The 16,215-nt window shown below is 41.8% G+C and overlaps 1 protein-coding gene and 1 pseudogene across 3 annotated transcripts; both read left to right on the forward strand.

Annotated features, from left to right (window-relative positions):
- The first annotated feature begins 317 nt into the window (after positions 1-317).
- LOC109893509 (mitochondrial glycine transporter B-like) lies at positions 318-6,336 on the forward strand. Of its 3 annotated transcripts, none has more exons than XM_031834536.1 (8): positions 318-420; positions 1,923-2,076; positions 3,803-3,927; positions 4,298-4,382; positions 4,497-4,676; positions 4,815-4,983; positions 5,205-5,371; positions 5,598-6,336. In XM_031834536.1, exons 2-8 carry the CDS (start codon positions 1,942-1,944, stop codon positions 5,718-5,720), a joined length of 984 nt encoding a protein of 327 aa, XP_031690396.1. In that variant the 5' UTR covers positions 318-420; positions 1,923-1,941; the 3' UTR covers positions 5,721-6,336. The 3 variants fall into 3 exon arrangements, with proteins under 3 accessions (XP_031690396.1, XP_020342340.2, XP_031690397.1); XM_020486751.2 differs by lacking the exon at positions 318-420 and adding an exon at positions 1,671-1,796; XM_031834537.1 differs by lacking the exon at positions 318-420 and adding an exon at positions 1,701-1,755.
- A 4,437-nt stretch (positions 6,337-10,773) lies between these two features.
- On the forward strand, positions 10,774-13,134 carry LOC109893508 (40S ribosomal protein SA-like; annotated as a pseudogene).
- The last annotated feature ends 3,081 nt before the right edge of the window (positions 13,135-16,215 follow it).

Here is a 16,215-nt window from a genome sequence, read left to right on the forward strand (position 1 = left end):
TAAAAATATAACTTACGTTCAAAGTAAATGTAAACAAACAATTTGCCTCGAAACATGGTTAACTTTAAAAAAAGTTATAATGGATGGTTAGTCCTTGCATTCGTAGCTTTGTCTATGAATTTGAGTGGTTACATTCCTCCAGCCCCATCCCTCAGCTGTTCACTGACACGGGTTGGGATTTCGCGTTAATGTTTCTACTGCTGATTGCGGCTTTAAACTGGAAATACACTAGACTCAGATCTAATATTGTCCTGTAGTCTATTTTTTTTAGCATCGTGATCTCAGACATGACCACAAGAGGACAGTCTTGAATCAGAACAAATCCCAATTTAAATGGTTCCCCAGGACAAACGGCATAATAATGAAGCAAGTCTAAACCGGTTTAAACAGAAAATTGGACACAAGGATGGACAGATTTGGGTGAGAACTGAATGTCGTTATTATATTGTATTAATACAACGGCCTATTGTAAGCTACAATATTTCAGCGAATGGCCCTTACGTGTTAATCATTGTTTAATCAAATAATTACAGATGCCTGTTTCTGTTTACGTCTTTTGTCCATTCTCCAGTTCAATGCTTTGAGCTATGCATTTATAAATGTGAGTTTCTATTCTCATTGTGCACGTTTTATAACTAACTTGTCTTCGGGTTGTGTTCTCATTCTAATTAATTGAAATAGTATTAGACGTACGATTTTCGGTAAATGTTTTGTTGGACTGGCAAACGCTTCTGAAAACTGTCTGGTTCATGATTGTTAGGGTTTTTGTATTAGAGCTTCCTTGTCGTTGATTATGCTACTTTCAAATTGGAAACTCAGAGCTCATGTTTCCAAGTCAGAGTTTCCTAGTTCCCGACTAGCACGAGAACGAGGCATTAACTCCTAAATTCTTGCGTGGGAATCCTGAGATGCGGATGGTTCCAAAGAAGATCACTATGGGCCTCTGTTTATCATGATTGAAAATGATCTAGTGTGAGACCTGTTATAAATGTTGCTCATATCTGTTAAAATTAACATAAATATGTTTAACTACCTTGAATATTTGTCGATATGTACATTCGAGGTTGACAAGGGAGTGTAAATTCATTCCTGTCGGTCTTTCCTGTACTGTCCTGATTCTGCAACAGTTCTATAACCCCGGATCATAATCACTTCTGTCCAGTCCCGTGCTAAAATTTGGCTGAATGAGTGTACAACTAGTCATTTAGTGATGTCTGTGTTACATTAACAATAGTCATTAATTGTATTAATCTGTTTAAATGTATGTGTGCTGAGTCACTTGACTCTCTCACAAAACAGTCACATAGATGCCTGCCGATTGAGATGTCTGTCTGTACCGATTTTAAAGTAATGTCTTGAAATGACAGAACATATTCCATAAATGTATATCAGGATTTAAGAGTCTGGAGTCTGGACACATTATTAAAAACAGTCCTGGACTTAAAAGCACTAACTTATTTTGGCCACCTGTGCCTCTTCAAAAAGTATTGAGAGCATGATGCTTCAGGGCCCCCCACACACAGAGACATACACACACGTACACACAAATGCATGAGAAACATGTGCAACGTGATCAGGGTGTATGTAATGCTAATGTGCTGGGTGGTGATCTTTGATTAGTTAATAAGTAACTGTGTGTCTTAAATGGGAACCATAGTGTGAGTCAGATGATTCCTACATTGGGTCTGTGCTGTGGTGAGTGCCCCAACCCCTCAGTGGATCAGTCAGAGGCAGTGCAGCTCTCCAGTATCTGCTGTAAGGGACACACTGTATCAACATTGCAAAACACCAGTGCTGTAAGTTACAGCCTGTAACATTCTATATCAGTTTTGAAAGGTTGTTCTGTCTGTGTTATGTAGTGGGTTGCGCAGCTGAAATGCCCAATCATGAAATCTTCATCTTCTCTGTAATCTCTTGTGCAGGAGCGTTTGGAAAAGTTGAATGGACAGGGGCAGAGTAAGGACTGAAAGTGATTCAAAAAAGAGGAAAAGACAAGAGGATTTTGATCATACAAGGACAACATTATTGGATTGGAATTTATTCTCAACTTTCAAAATAACCATGGAACTGTCTCTGGTGAGTGGGATTTTTTATAGCTCATTTAGTATTTGATCCATGGTGAAAGTCTGAAGGACAATAATTCTAGAGTAACTTCAGTGACTGTTGTACATGTACTGTGAATAGCTGAGTATGTTTTATTGATGTGGTTTCAGTGGTCTAATGGCTTGGGTTATAATATTTAATATCTCAGTTAAGATTTCACATGCATTTTATGTCAGGCTGTGATTTTGGATCAGGGTACCCAGGCCTACGTTCTCAATCCAGCCCCTATGTTAATCACAGTACCATCCTGTGACATCGTTGATTAACCCAGTTGTCCTTACCCCTCCTTTAACCTGCTGGAAGTTTCAGGCCACTTTCATACTATGCACTTTCTCAAGCTGTTCTAGAATATTCTATGTTTTCTGTGTTTACAAGTTCTCTATTGTCCTCTGCCCTGAAGTAGGTCAAACTCCCGGGTGCCACCTTAAATCTTCATAGACATGCCAAACAAGTGAGCAAGGCTTTGCCAAGCCTCCACTGTGCCAACACTGCTATTGGTCAACAAGCACTGTTGGTGGGCTGTTGCCATAGCACCCTCATTAAGGGAGGAGCAGGGACATGTTTAGAAAGTGTGGGGTTCAAGTCCCAGTGAAGGAGTACAGGTTGTCAATGTCACATCACAGTACAGGAACTACCAAGTAATTTACCAGAGCTTTAGACATTGAAGTGTACTAGAATTCATGCCCAGTGATAAGGAAATAAATACACAATTACTAGTTCTAGAGCAGCACATACCCTAAGCTCATACTCTCTAGAATGTAAACTGTGATAAGTTGTTTTATGGAAGCCAGAACATATAAAAGCATGCGCTCACACACACACACTGACATTTACAATGTATGACGCATGGCATTTAGCAGAGATGTGCATTCGCTGGAAGCCGAAAGATGAGGGGTAGAGTAGGAGAAGCAGCATTGAGAGGTTGTGTGTGAGAGAGAGTGAAAACATACGCCAGTGGATTAAGCTGCTTTGTGAAGGGAAACCGAGGAAAGCTTATAGAGAAGTGAAGAGAGGGATGGAGGCTTTTGCCCTGACAACCCACCACAGTTCATAACAGCTTAGCTAGAGAGGGGAAGAAAACGGACAAATGCAGGAAAAACAGGACCAGCCACTGAAAAGTAGCCCGGGGAAGGTAGGGATGTGGATTGTAGGAGGGATGTGTGTGTTGTTTTGTATATTGTGTGTGTGGCGTCTTATTTTTTCGTCTGTAATGACAGCATGTGAAAATTGGAGTGACTGGGTATGGTGTATATGATGCTTTTTCTGCAGCCATCCAGTTCTTTGTTGAATTTTGTGTTGGCAGATTGTTTAGAGAACTAAGCATGCCAATTATAATGCATTATAACACATACCTGATGTAGGGTGACACTTGCAGGGTGGGGAATAGTGTGCGTGTTTATGGGTTGGTGCATCTTGGTTTTTCAATTCCTTTTGCCTGTTCTCTTTGTGGTCCCATGTTGATTTACACACAATTCTTGAGTCTGAATGTTTGTTTTTACTGCTTGTTTGGGTGTTTATGTAACGTGAATTACTGTAGCGAGTGTATGTGCATTTGTTCTATTTCCCAGGCTTTACATCATAAACAATCATAAGTCCCATCATGCTTTGGGCTCTCGCCGAAGAGCACTCTACCGTGACTGGTGTGTGTTCGATGTTATCACTCTCCCTTCCTCCCCTCTCTGCTTGTCTCTCCCTTCAGGCTCACCCGGCTCTCAAAGCCTTTATGTGTGGCTCTCTCAGTGGAACATGCTCCACCCTGCTCTTCCAGCCTCTGGACCTGGTCAAGACCCGCCTGCAGACCCTTCACAGCAACATGCAGCCTGGGTGAGTAGCCTTCAGCTGGCTCAGTCAACACCTCTACAGCATAGTCCACACTTCCACATAGTAATCAGGTGAGGTTACGTTTGTAGTAAGTTTTCTGGCTCTAGATTACAGTCTTGTCCTAGACCATGAGACCAACTAGCATTGCATTACTCTATTGACTCGCCTCATTGACTAAGCAATATTGTAGATCTGAACATTGAGATTCCAAAGAGTCATAAAACTCATGCTGGTTCCACATGGCCTGCATGCTAGTACCAACTCAATGTCACGTCAGCTATTTTGAAATGAAGCGTAGTTGCAAAGTAACTTCCTGGTCGTTTCATAGGACAGTGTGTTAATACGGCTTTCTCTCTCTCTTACGCTCTTTCAGTTCAGCAAGAGTGGGGATGGTGACTGTGTTCTTAAGTGTTGTACGGACAGAGAAGCTCATGGGACTTTGGAAGGGGGTCTCACCAGTAAGTTGGCCTCTCTTTATGATCAGTAATATAAACAGAAACACATCAATTGTGTTGAATCTGTGTGTTGAGGATATGACTCTGACAGCATGTCTGCTCTGCTTCCTCCTTCAGTCGTTTGTGAGGACCATCCCCGGCGTAGGGATCTACTTCAGCACCTACTACTCTCTGAAGCAGCACTACTTCCTGGAGCAGGGCCCCGGGGCCATGGAGTCTGTGCTGCTGGGAGCTGGGGCCAGGACTGTGGCAGGGGTCTGCATGCTGCCTGTCACTGTCATTAAAACTCGCTTTGAGGTATGTTCAGGTAGAGAGATGGAGGGGAGGGGCAGGAAGGAAAAGATAAATACTTTTCTATATACTGTATGATTACAGTGACTACATGAGTACTGTTTAATGTGTGGGTGTTTACTGTAGTGTCTGTTGTTGTTTCAGAGTGGCAGGTATAACTATGTGAGCGTGGCAGGGGCTTTGCGCAGTGTGTGTCAAACAGAGGGACCCAGAGCTCTGTTCTCAGGGCTGACCGCCACCCTCCTCAGAGATGCTCCCTTCTCAGGCCTCTATGTCATGTTCTACAGCCAGGGCAAGAACACTCTGCCACAGGGTCAGTATCAGAACACCACACTAATGCTCAACACTGGTATTTGTTTCACTAGTGTGCGATCACTTTGAAGTGTCAGTATGGGGACGCCGGTGACATAAACATGGAGCAGTAGTATTGGTTACACTAAGAAGCCACATTTGATAACTTTGACGTATCTGTCTCAATGTGAGTTGTTTGGTGTGGAGTGGAATGTATAGTGTCTCTCTGTTTCTTCCTCCCAGAGATAAGCACGTCTCCCTACGCGGCCCTGGCTAACTTCAGCTGTGGGATTCTGGCCGGGGTCCTGGCTTCCCTGGTCACCCAGCCAGCTGACGTGGTCAAAACTCACGTCCAAGTCAGCCCACATCTGTACAGGAGGACTGCAGACGCTGTGCGATACATTTACAATGTAACTATCTCTCTGGGTGTTTTATTGAATACGTCGTTGTTACTATGCTTTGGGCAATAGCACTGTTATAATATACTGATGTTGTTCGTATGTGGGTCAGGCTAAACTGTTGTCTGTATGTGTTTATATACTGACCTCTAGCCTGCACACAGTGTCACACTATGTAATAAAACATATGGGTTGATGAATAGTAGTTGACGTGCCGTTCTTTCTCTCTGTCTCTCAGGAGCACGGGTTTCAAGGGTTCTTCCGGGGTGGGGTGCCACGTTCTCTGAGGAGGACCATGATTGCTGCCATGGCATGGACGGTGTATGAACAGCTGATGGCCCGCATGGGGCTCAAGTCCTGAGGAGGGATGACAAAAAGAGGAATGACAAGTCCTGAAGAGAGAGAATGAAATGAGGAACGTGTGTGGACCGAGGAAGAAAGTGAAAGTCAAGTCACTGAGGACAAACCAGTACACTGAGGAGTGCCCTGGAAGGCACTGCAGTGTTTGTGTCTTAAGACTGCCTAGTTGTGAGTGTGCCAATGGACTTCTTCACTGACATACAGTATTCTGCCATAACATTATTAACACAATGCAAAGATATGATACATCAAGGACTGGTATCCATACTTTGACAGAAAGACTAGTAGTTTTATTAAAATGTCTGTATATTTGAAAGGATTGCAATAGTTTTGCATTGCACAATATTGTCTGTCTTCATTGTATGTGAGGCTACACCAAACAATACTTTTATTTATTTATTCTACTGGGCTACTTTCAAAATTCTATATTGCACTATAAGTCATATAATATTGTTGGTCCCTAACTAGCCACTGGACTCCCAGCCAAACTTGACTGTTTAAGCTACTCCAGGCTTTAGATATATATCCCACTGTAGAATTCTACAATGTCAGGTACAGTTGAAGTCGGAAGTTTACATACACTTAGGTTGTAGTCATTAAAACCAGTTTTTCAACCACTCCACACATTTCTTGTTAACAAACTATAGTTTTGGCAAGTCGGTTAGGACATCTACTTTGTGCATGTCACAAGTACCTTTTCCAACAAATGTTTAGACAGCTTATTTCACTTATAATTCACTATCACAATTCCAGTGGGCCAAAGTTTTCATACTTGACTGTGCCTTTAAACAGCTTGGAAAATTCCAGAAAATGATGTCATGGCTTTAGAAGCTTCTGATAGGCTAATTGACATAATTTGAGTCAATTGGAGGTGTACCTGTGGATGTATTTCAAGGCCTACCTTCAAATGCAGTGCCTCTTTGCTTGACATCATGGGAAAATCAAAAGAAATCAGCCAAGACCTCTGAAAAAAAATTGTAGACCACAAGTCTGGTTCATCATTGGGAGTAATTTCCAAATGCCTGAAGGTACCACTTTCATCTGTACAAACAATAGTACACAAGTATAAATACCATGGGACCACGCAGCCGTCATATCACTCAGGAAGGAGACACACTGTCTCCTAGAGATGAACGTACTTTGGTGTGAAAAGTGAAAATCAACCCCAGAACAACAGCAAAGGACCTTGTGAAGATGCTGGAGGAAACGGGTCTAAAAGTAACTATATCCACAGTAAAACGAGTCCTATATTGACATAACCTGGAAGGCTCTCAGCAAGGGAGAAGTAACTGCTCCAAAACTGCCATAAAAAGCCTGACTATGGTTTGCAGCTGCACATGGGGACAAAGATTGTACTTTTTGGAGAAATGTCCTCTGGTTTCATTAAACAAAAATAGAACTGTTTGGCCATAATGACCATCGTCATGTTTGGAGGAAAAAAGGGGAGGCTTGCAAGCCGAAGAACAACATCCCAACCGTAAAGCACGGGGGTGGTGCTTTGCTGCAGTAGGGACTGGTTCACTTCACAAAATAGATGGCATTATGAGGCAGGAAAATTATGTGGATATATTGAAGCAGCATCTCAAGACATCAGTGAGGAAGTTAAAGCTTGGTCGCAAATGTGTCTTCCAAATGGACAATGACCCCAAACATACGTCCAAAGTTGTGGCAAAATGGCTTAAGGACAAAGTCAAGGTATTGGAGTGGCCATCACAAAACCCTGACCTCAATCCTATAGAACATTTGTGGGTAGAACTGATAAAGCATGTGTGAGCAAGGAGGCCTACAATCCTGACTCGGTTACACCAGCTCTGTCAGGAGGAATGGGCCAAAATTCACCCAACTTATTGTGGGAAGCATGTGGAAGGCTACCCAAACATTTGACCCAAGTTAAACAATTTAAAGGAAATGCTACCAAATACTAATTGAGAGTGTGTAAACTTCTGACCCACTAGGCATGTGATTAATTAAATAAATCATTCTCTCTACTATTATTCTGACATTTCACATTATTAAAATGAAGTGGTGATCCTAACTGACCAAAGACAGGGAATTTTTACTGGGATTAAATGTCAGGAATTGTGAAAAACTGAGTTTGAATGTATTTGGCTAAGGTGTATGTAAACATCTGACTTCAACTGTACCTGTTATCCCTGGACTTTAGCACAACTTGTATCTGCTTGTCTTTAAATTGAAGGTAAAGAACACTAATTGCTTAACATACTGATCCTTAGCTGGAAATACACTTTAACCACTTCCGTAATCTAAAACCCTGGAGTGTCTCATGCTGCAGTGAGTCTGCCTGCCTCCCTTTGTGCCAAACTAATGCCACTGTTCTAAGATATTATTCTGGTAGAGATGTTGCAACATCATAAGCTTTGCTTGCTGTCCATTTGAGCTGTACAGTTGATTTGCCTTAAAAGGATATTATAATTGTCAATGTTTTCATATTTGATATAAGTTATTACTGTTTATTGTAATGGTGAATAATTATGCTGTTGTGTTGAACATTTTACTTTATTTTTTATTTTTAAGAAAATGTATAAAATTATATAAGAATGCATGAGTCTGCTAATATTCATTATATAAGGCATTTGCTTTGTGTCTGTCATGCATCCCTTTACACCTCTTCTCCCTTTTCTCTTCCCTTTCTCTCTCTACACACTGTGAAACAACAGAAAGTGACATGACATTAGTGCCTTGGGGAACCTTTCCACCACTGCAACCCATGCGTCCTCAGAAGGAAATGAAATGACACATGACATACTGAATCCTGGCTGAGGCGGTGGGTAGGGGGTCACTGTGAGAGAGACAGGCTGACACGCAGGCGGCTCGGCTTAGACCAGACACATATTCCATCAATGCCCTACTTATATGGCCCATAAATCACATGACAGTTGGTCTCAGAGCATTAATAACTACACCTACAACCCAACATTGCCCTCGTTATTCAAAGAGGTAATATGAAAAGCCCACACAGTACTTGAGAGCAGTGGATGTTTCTAGCACATGGGTCATTCTCAGTTCCAGCATTAGTACGGCAATACCGAAGGTAGGTTTTATTTTAATTTCACCTTATACACAGCCATTATACCTACCAACAGTAATAGCAGTGCATGATGATAATATGCTTATCACAGAGCTGTCAGACATAAGACTGGGTGAAGGGGGCAGGGTTGTGACATCAAAGGGATAGTTAATGATAAGGAGAGTGAAAGGCAAGAGTCAATCAAAAGTAAGGCATTAGGCTATACTGATCTAAACCAGTTTGCTTCTTGGCTATGTCTGTATTTGATTCTTTTTTAAATCTAGAAACCTTGTTGTACAACTAAACCATGTTATTAGTTAAGTATGAGTCAAATTTAATTTTGTGCATTACATGTCTAACACATTATGTAAAACAAACACTGTTAACCTATTGGAAACTTGTGCAACTTTGTGGTTCTTTGTTTATCTTAATGACATGACACTCAGTTCCAACCCAATCAGCTATTCTCATTGGAAACCTCAAGGACTGCAGTGATAGCATGTGTCACAGTGGCCTTTGCTTTCAAAATTAGATAGGGAACACTGACATATGAAGTGAGTTTGACACAGATTAGGAGTTTATTGAGGTCGTAGATGATGTATGTGTGTAAACTTTCTGTGGGGAATACACAGTATTAGGCAAGACTGCCTTTTCTTGTGCACCAGACGCATGGAATAATATAAAGTCCATGCTTCATCTAGATATGTTAGTGCCACTGAATTCATTTAAAAAATTGATGGGAGACTCTGTTACGGAGGAGTGTAAATGCTTTTTTTTTTTTTGACTAGATCACTTGTATTGTATTGTTGTATGTTTTAATTATGTAATGTATTGATTGTTGCCGCCTTCTTGGCCAGGTATTCATTGAAAAAAAGACTCTGGGTCTCAGTGGGCTTTCCTGGTTAAATACAGGTTAAATCAAATCAAATAAATAGATGCATGCAAATATATTAAGATTGAGCCACTGGACGGACTTTGAGAACACCCCAGTCTACATATTAACTTAATTATCATTTTTTAAAGTGGCCTATTCAACAAGTCATAAAAGTTTGTTATTTTTATTCACTCAGTCACATAACCCCACTTCCCGCAATAACATGTCATACCCTCCACCTGTAATTACCCCATGACCTTGACATTGGTCAAAACATTGCAATTATTTTTTTCCAGCACCCAACCCAAGAGGTCCAAGCCATCTTGTCTAGCACCCATTCTATCTTTGTATCTGAGACAAGTTGGCATTTTTGCAATGTATCTTCTCTTATGAAAAAAAATGCATTTTAAAACATTTAGCAAAATCACTATGTACATATTGTGATACCTTCACCAGGAACTCCGTATCTCTAGCAAATAAAGTTGCAACACAGGCCACTCTAACCGAGAAGTCAACGTCTCCCCATTGTCTTAATATGGTCTTTCCATCGCATTGTCTTAATATGGGCTCCTCGTCCGACCTCTAGTTACCTGTTTCACCCAAAACATACGCTACTACTCTGTGCTGCTGGAGTGTTTGCGCCATCTAGAGAATGAAATATCCAAGTAGACAGTTATAGTTCCAGTCAGCGAAACAACCAATCATGTGCTTTGAAATTTGAGTATATATGTGGCGTAATTTCCTCTTGTCTTCCTCTTGTCTTCCTCTTTGACGCCGCGTGTTACAGGCTTCGCGGTGTTTCGTGGTGCGTTGTAAGTTACATTTCACGCTTTTTAATGTCAAACGTCACTTAAATAGACGAAGTAATCAGTGACTATGTACAGAATATCTCACATTAGTCTATCTAGACGTTTGAATTTGAAGGCTTTATATGACTTGAAAGCTAACACTTAACATGTCGAGTAGACATGCTGTTTAACGCACGGTGTCCTGCACTAGCCAGGCCATTTTAATTCTAGGCAATAGGCCCCTCGCGCTTAAGCGCAACGCGTAGATGGCCCTATCAAATACAATGTCTGGGCCTGGAATAATTGTTGAATAACTCTTAGTTATTTCTTTTTTTTCGTACTCAAGGCAGGGAAAGTGGTCAAGATGTCTGGAAATCTAGATGTCCTTCAAATGAAGGAGGAGGATGTACTGAAGTTCCTGGCTGCAGGAACCCATCTGGGAGGAACTAACATGGACTTTCAGATGGAGCACTACACCTACAAGAGGGATGGTGAGTGTTTGGCAGTCCTTAACGCCCAAAACACTCAGTGGAACAAAACTACTTGTAGTGTTATAAGCCAGTGGTCAACCCACCCAGGTTGAGGAGGGATACTGTTAATGCAGGCTGCTGTTCTGGCACAAGCATGCATGCCTGATTAGATTTCTTTGTTCTGAGTTTCTGTTTAGCACTTTGTGACATTGGCTGATGTATAAAGGGCTTTATAAATACATTTGGTTGATATTCAAGGTCTTGATGAATGGTTGAAATTTCTGTTTCAATGCTGGGCTGTAACAAAAAAAAAATGTGTCCCCTTCAGCTCCCATAACTAGAGTTGATTATTGATCCTTTCTCTCACTAGATGGAGCACATTTCAGGAGTCTCCTTTTCAGGAGTCTTATGGCTTGGGGGTAAAAAGCTGAAGCCTTTTTGTCTTAGACTTGGTGCTCTGGTACCACTTGCCATGCAGTAGTAGAGAGCAGTCTGACTGGGGTGGGTGGGGTCTTTGACAAGTTTTAGGGTCTTCCTCTGACACCACCTGGTATAGAGGTCTTGGATGGCAGGAAGCTTGGTTCCAATGATGTACTGGGCCTTCCGCACTACACTCTGTAGTGCCTTGCGGTCGAAGGCCGAGCAGTTACTGTACCAGGCAGTGATGCAACTCTCTCGATTTAACATCGGTAGGGCTTCCGCACAATGATTTTCGTTTGATAGTGGCCTGAGCCACATCAGTTCTGCATGCAGTCTAGTGCCACTTGCCTTTAGATTCCAAGGGCAGTGATGGGTGTTACACATGCTGTCTGCAGCTAGGTCGCTAATAGCCTTTCATATACATTTTTGTAGAGAGCTGTGCTGAAGTTTGCCTCGGCCACTGGTGCCACGCTCATTTCACCCCCGGGAAACCTTCACTAATCAGATCCAGGCTGCCTTCAGGGAGCCCCGCCTCCTAATTGTAACGGACCCTCATGCCAACCACCAGCCCCTGACTGAAGCCTCTTAAGTCAACATCCCCACCATTGCCCTGTGCAACACTGACTCCCCACTCCGATATGTCGACATCGCCATCCCCTGCAACAAGGTTAGACTGCTTTACCCTCATACACTTAACACCTACGTGAGTTTACTGGTTGGTATTTGTTTTGCACACCGTTAGAGCCCGGCGCAGTCCTGTTAGTGCGGTGCTGGGTGTAGGATGTGTGCTACAGAAACGCAGTGCCTCTTTTCTCCCCTTGCTCCATCCGTGTGTAAGAGGGAGGGGGAATTTGGTATAGGCCTTGCTACATGTTTCTGTAAAAGACAGGTATTCTAGTCTCATTGGTGTAGTTGGTCATGGTCTGATCTGTGCTCCAGGGTCACCACTCTGCGTCTGATGTGGTGGATGCTGTCCAGGGAGGTGCTGAGGATGAGGGGCACCATCTCTAGGGAGCACCCATGGGAGGTCATGCCTTAGCTCTAATTCTACAGGGACCCTGAGGAGGTAAGAAGCAGGCCTTTTAAACACCTACTTAAACCATTATACACCAAATTTACTGGTAGGACAAGCTTACCTTCTCAACAGTAATGGATCTTGCATGTTCTGTTAGCCTGCCGCTCATTGTTTTACCTGTCAGATTGAGAAGGAGGAACAGGCTGAGTCTGAGAAAGCTGTTGGAAAGGAGTTCCAGAGTGGACTGCTCCAGCAGCTGAGTTCACCCACCCTGAGGTGGATGACTGGTCTCAGGGAATGGCTGTGCCCTCTGTCCCCATCTAGCAGTTTTCTGCAGGTAAGGAAAGTGAAGATTTGGTTTCCACTATGCTGAGACTTGGTTTTAGTTTCTTGACTGATGCATCTTGGCAGCATTTTCTAAATCTAATTTTGAGTTGGATGGAAATGACTCTTGGTACTTCAGGACCTATCAAATGTGTTTGTCTGAAAGGCCTCATGTTTAATTGTAATCTTAATTGAGTTTCTGCTTGACTTTCAGCTGCTGCTCCTGCCAAGCCAACTGCTGAGGGTTTCACTGGTGAGTTGTGAGCGTAACATCAGCCTCCCTCTAATTGATGGACCATAATTGTCATCAGTCGGGTGACTTGTTTAACCTACTCAAATACACTGAAATGTATGATTGTTGGTCATGTATTTGCACCTCTTCAATGTCTTCTCTCTTCCAGATGACTGGAGTGTCCAGCCAGCCACTGAGGATTGGTCAGCTGCCCCTACTGCCCAGGCCTCTGAATGGGTTGGGGAGACTGCTGCTTGGTCCTAAGTAATAGTGGCCTGATGTTTAACAGTACAATAAGTTGCTTTTTTGTTGTACAAACTGACCCCTGAAAATTTAAACACTACAGTGTAGTAGGCAAGTGACCTTAACGGCAATACTACATGAATACTAACACAACTGTTATGCTTACATTTCACATTGAAAGAACTTACTAACATTTAATTAGACTGTTGCCTTATGTTGAGCCCTCTTAATGCTGACTAAAGGGGTACAGCTCTTTAATTAAACTGTTGGGTTATTCTGCCCTGCAAGCTTTAGGAAATCAACACTTACTGAAACACCATTTTACCAGTTGTCTATGATTTGTCGAGAAATAATATCTCATAATGGCTGTGATTGTACTATTCAGGAATGTATCTTTTTCTCAGACAGCTGTAGACAAATGTAATTTCCGTCATGTCATTAGACATCAATTTTAGTTGCAAATTAAATAATATAATTGAAAACACTACATCTACATTTGTACATTAACTTCTATGTATTAAGTGGTTTTTAAAGTTTTCATAACTCCACATGATGGCTGAATGTATGACCTTGTGATAGCTGAAAACATAAATGAAAAATAAGATATTTCCGCCAAACATTTGAACTTTGATTTCCTGATCAAAAACAAATCGTATTCAATGTACATCATATGGGTGAGGTGGGTGGCGTATATCATTTTTTAAAAATCAACCATTAAACTTAAGACAAAAGTTAAACTCCAAAAGTAGCCAGGGTGCTCAAGGAAGTAGGCCAGTTTTTGAAAGATGGGCCCAGATTGCAGAGGGTGACGCAGAATCACCGATGTGAATTGCCTGGATTTCATTGAAATTACACAGGTAGTTCTCCACAAAGTCAATATGCACAAACTCTTTCTGCAGTTTTGTCTTTACATTCTCTGGAGTATTGGTGTCAAATGTTGTACACGTGTTATCCCAACTTCTCTTTTCAATCCTTTGGAGAAGTCCTCCAGTAGTCTAGTGTCACCTTTTATTTTTCTGTCAAATGTACAGGGACCTCAATGTTTCCCTTTGTCTTCTCTTTTTTTTCTCTCCAGCTTTGTTTTTCCACTTGAACCACCATGTCTTCTCAACAGCATCAAATGCATATGTTTTAAGCTCTTTTGGTTGGCAAAGGGAGCACTCTGTACATGCACTCTTCAGGTTCTCACAGCACAAAAACAAGCTGCAGCGGATCACTATTGTAGTTTTTCACCATGAACTGGAGGTCGGTGTGGGTTTTTCCAGAGGCATGTGTCCCTATCATGGACTGTTGACGTGACAACCCAAAAGGAAGTATTTTGCAGAATTCATAGGACATCTTTAATCTCTGAATATTCCCTCTTAAAAGGGAAGGTTCTGAATTGTGCCGTTCAAGAAGCACTTCTGCTGGTTTGCCTTCCTCTTTCCATGTTGCTCTACTGTTGTCCCGTTCACAGAATCCAGTGATTTCTCTTCTGTGGCTGTTCTAATTCTGTTACATTGCTTTTTCCTGGAGTATTGATGGCCTGTTCATTTGCCCTCATTGCTTTTGCTGATAATCCAAATTCTCTTGTTTGCAGCTTTGACCAGGCCATACTTTTTCAGAATGTTGCCTCTGAGCATTTTTGAAGCCACTTGTTTGTCCTTAGCACTTCGCATGTTTTGATACTTTTGCTTTAACTCTGCAATAATGGCATTTTGAAACAAAATCCTTCAAGTTCTTCAGAGTTCCCATATTTGCGGTTTTGTCTTTGGGGTTCTTATCTCTATTTTCTTGATCAGTTGATCATAAAAAAAATAGTGATTTCTCAGCTTTCAGTAAAGCTTTATCAAGTTTGACATTTGTCATTCAATCTGAGTGACCTCTTCCAAACTTTTCCTTCTAGCAAGTATTTGACTTCTCATTCCTGTTGCAGATTATGAGGTATCAGGGTGTGCATCGGGGGCAGCTAAGTATGGGGCATGTATATTGCCCTCTGGCTGCAAGTCATCTGGTGACCAAGGTGTTGTTGCCTTATAGGTAGGTCTCCATTGCAACTTGTCTTGAACATCTGCTGTTCTGTTGGTTGCATTTCCATTGCGTTCTCTTGCCGCTTTGTTTTAAGCTCAGATTTCCCTTCTAGCATCTCCCTGTATTTTTGCAGATGTTCCTGGTATTGTATAGGATCTTAATTTTGTTTCTATGGCTGTCTTTCATGTGGCGTTTTGACTTTTGCACACCTTGGAGCATTTTCTAGATTAAATTCATTTGAAACATGATTTAAAGCCTAAGTAAAAAATTGAACTAACATGTTTGGGTATTTCCATCAGTTACAGCGCCTTAAAGTATTCATCCACCTTGGTGTTTTTTCATAAATGGTTACATTATAACCTGTAATTTAAATGGATTTTTATTTGGATTTCATGTAATGGACATGCAAGTTTATTAAAAAAAATAAAAATGTGCGTGAATATGTATTCACCCCCTTTGCTATGAGGCCCCAAAATAAGATCTGGTGCAACCAATTACACCTTCAGAATTGGTTGCAAAACCACTAAGGGGCACCATGAAGACCAAGGAGCTCTGCAAACAGTTAAGGGACAAAGTTGTGGAGAAGTACACATGGTTGGGTTAAAAAAATATCCAGAACTTTCAACATCCCCTGGCGCACCATTAAATCCATTATTTATTTTAATGGAAAGAATGGCACCACAAACCTGCCAAGAGACCACCAAAACTCAGACCAGGCAAGAAGGGTATTAATCAGAGGCAACAAAGAGACAACCCTAAAGGAGCTGCAAAGCTCCACAGAGGAGATTGGAGTATCTGACCATAGGACCCCTTTAAGCCGTACGCTCCACAGAACTAGGATTTACGGTTGAGTGGCCAGAAGACATTGCTTAAGAAAAATAAGCAAACATGTTTGGTGTTCGCCAAAAGGCATGTGGGGAAACTCCACAAACATATGGAAGATACTAAAATTGAGCTTTTGGGCAATCAAGGAAACTGTCGGGTGCAAACCCAACACCTCTCATCACCCCGAGAACACCATCACCACAGTGAAGCGTGGTGGTAGTATCATGCTGTGGGGATGTTTTTCATTGGCAGGGACTGGGAAACTGG

Source organism: Oncorhynchus kisutch, linkage group LG10, assembly GCF_002021735.2.
Source record: "Oncorhynchus kisutch isolate 150728-3 linkage group LG10, Okis_V2, whole genome shotgun sequence".
NCBI lineage: Eukaryota > Metazoa > Chordata > Actinopteri > Salmoniformes > Salmonidae > Oncorhynchus > Oncorhynchus kisutch.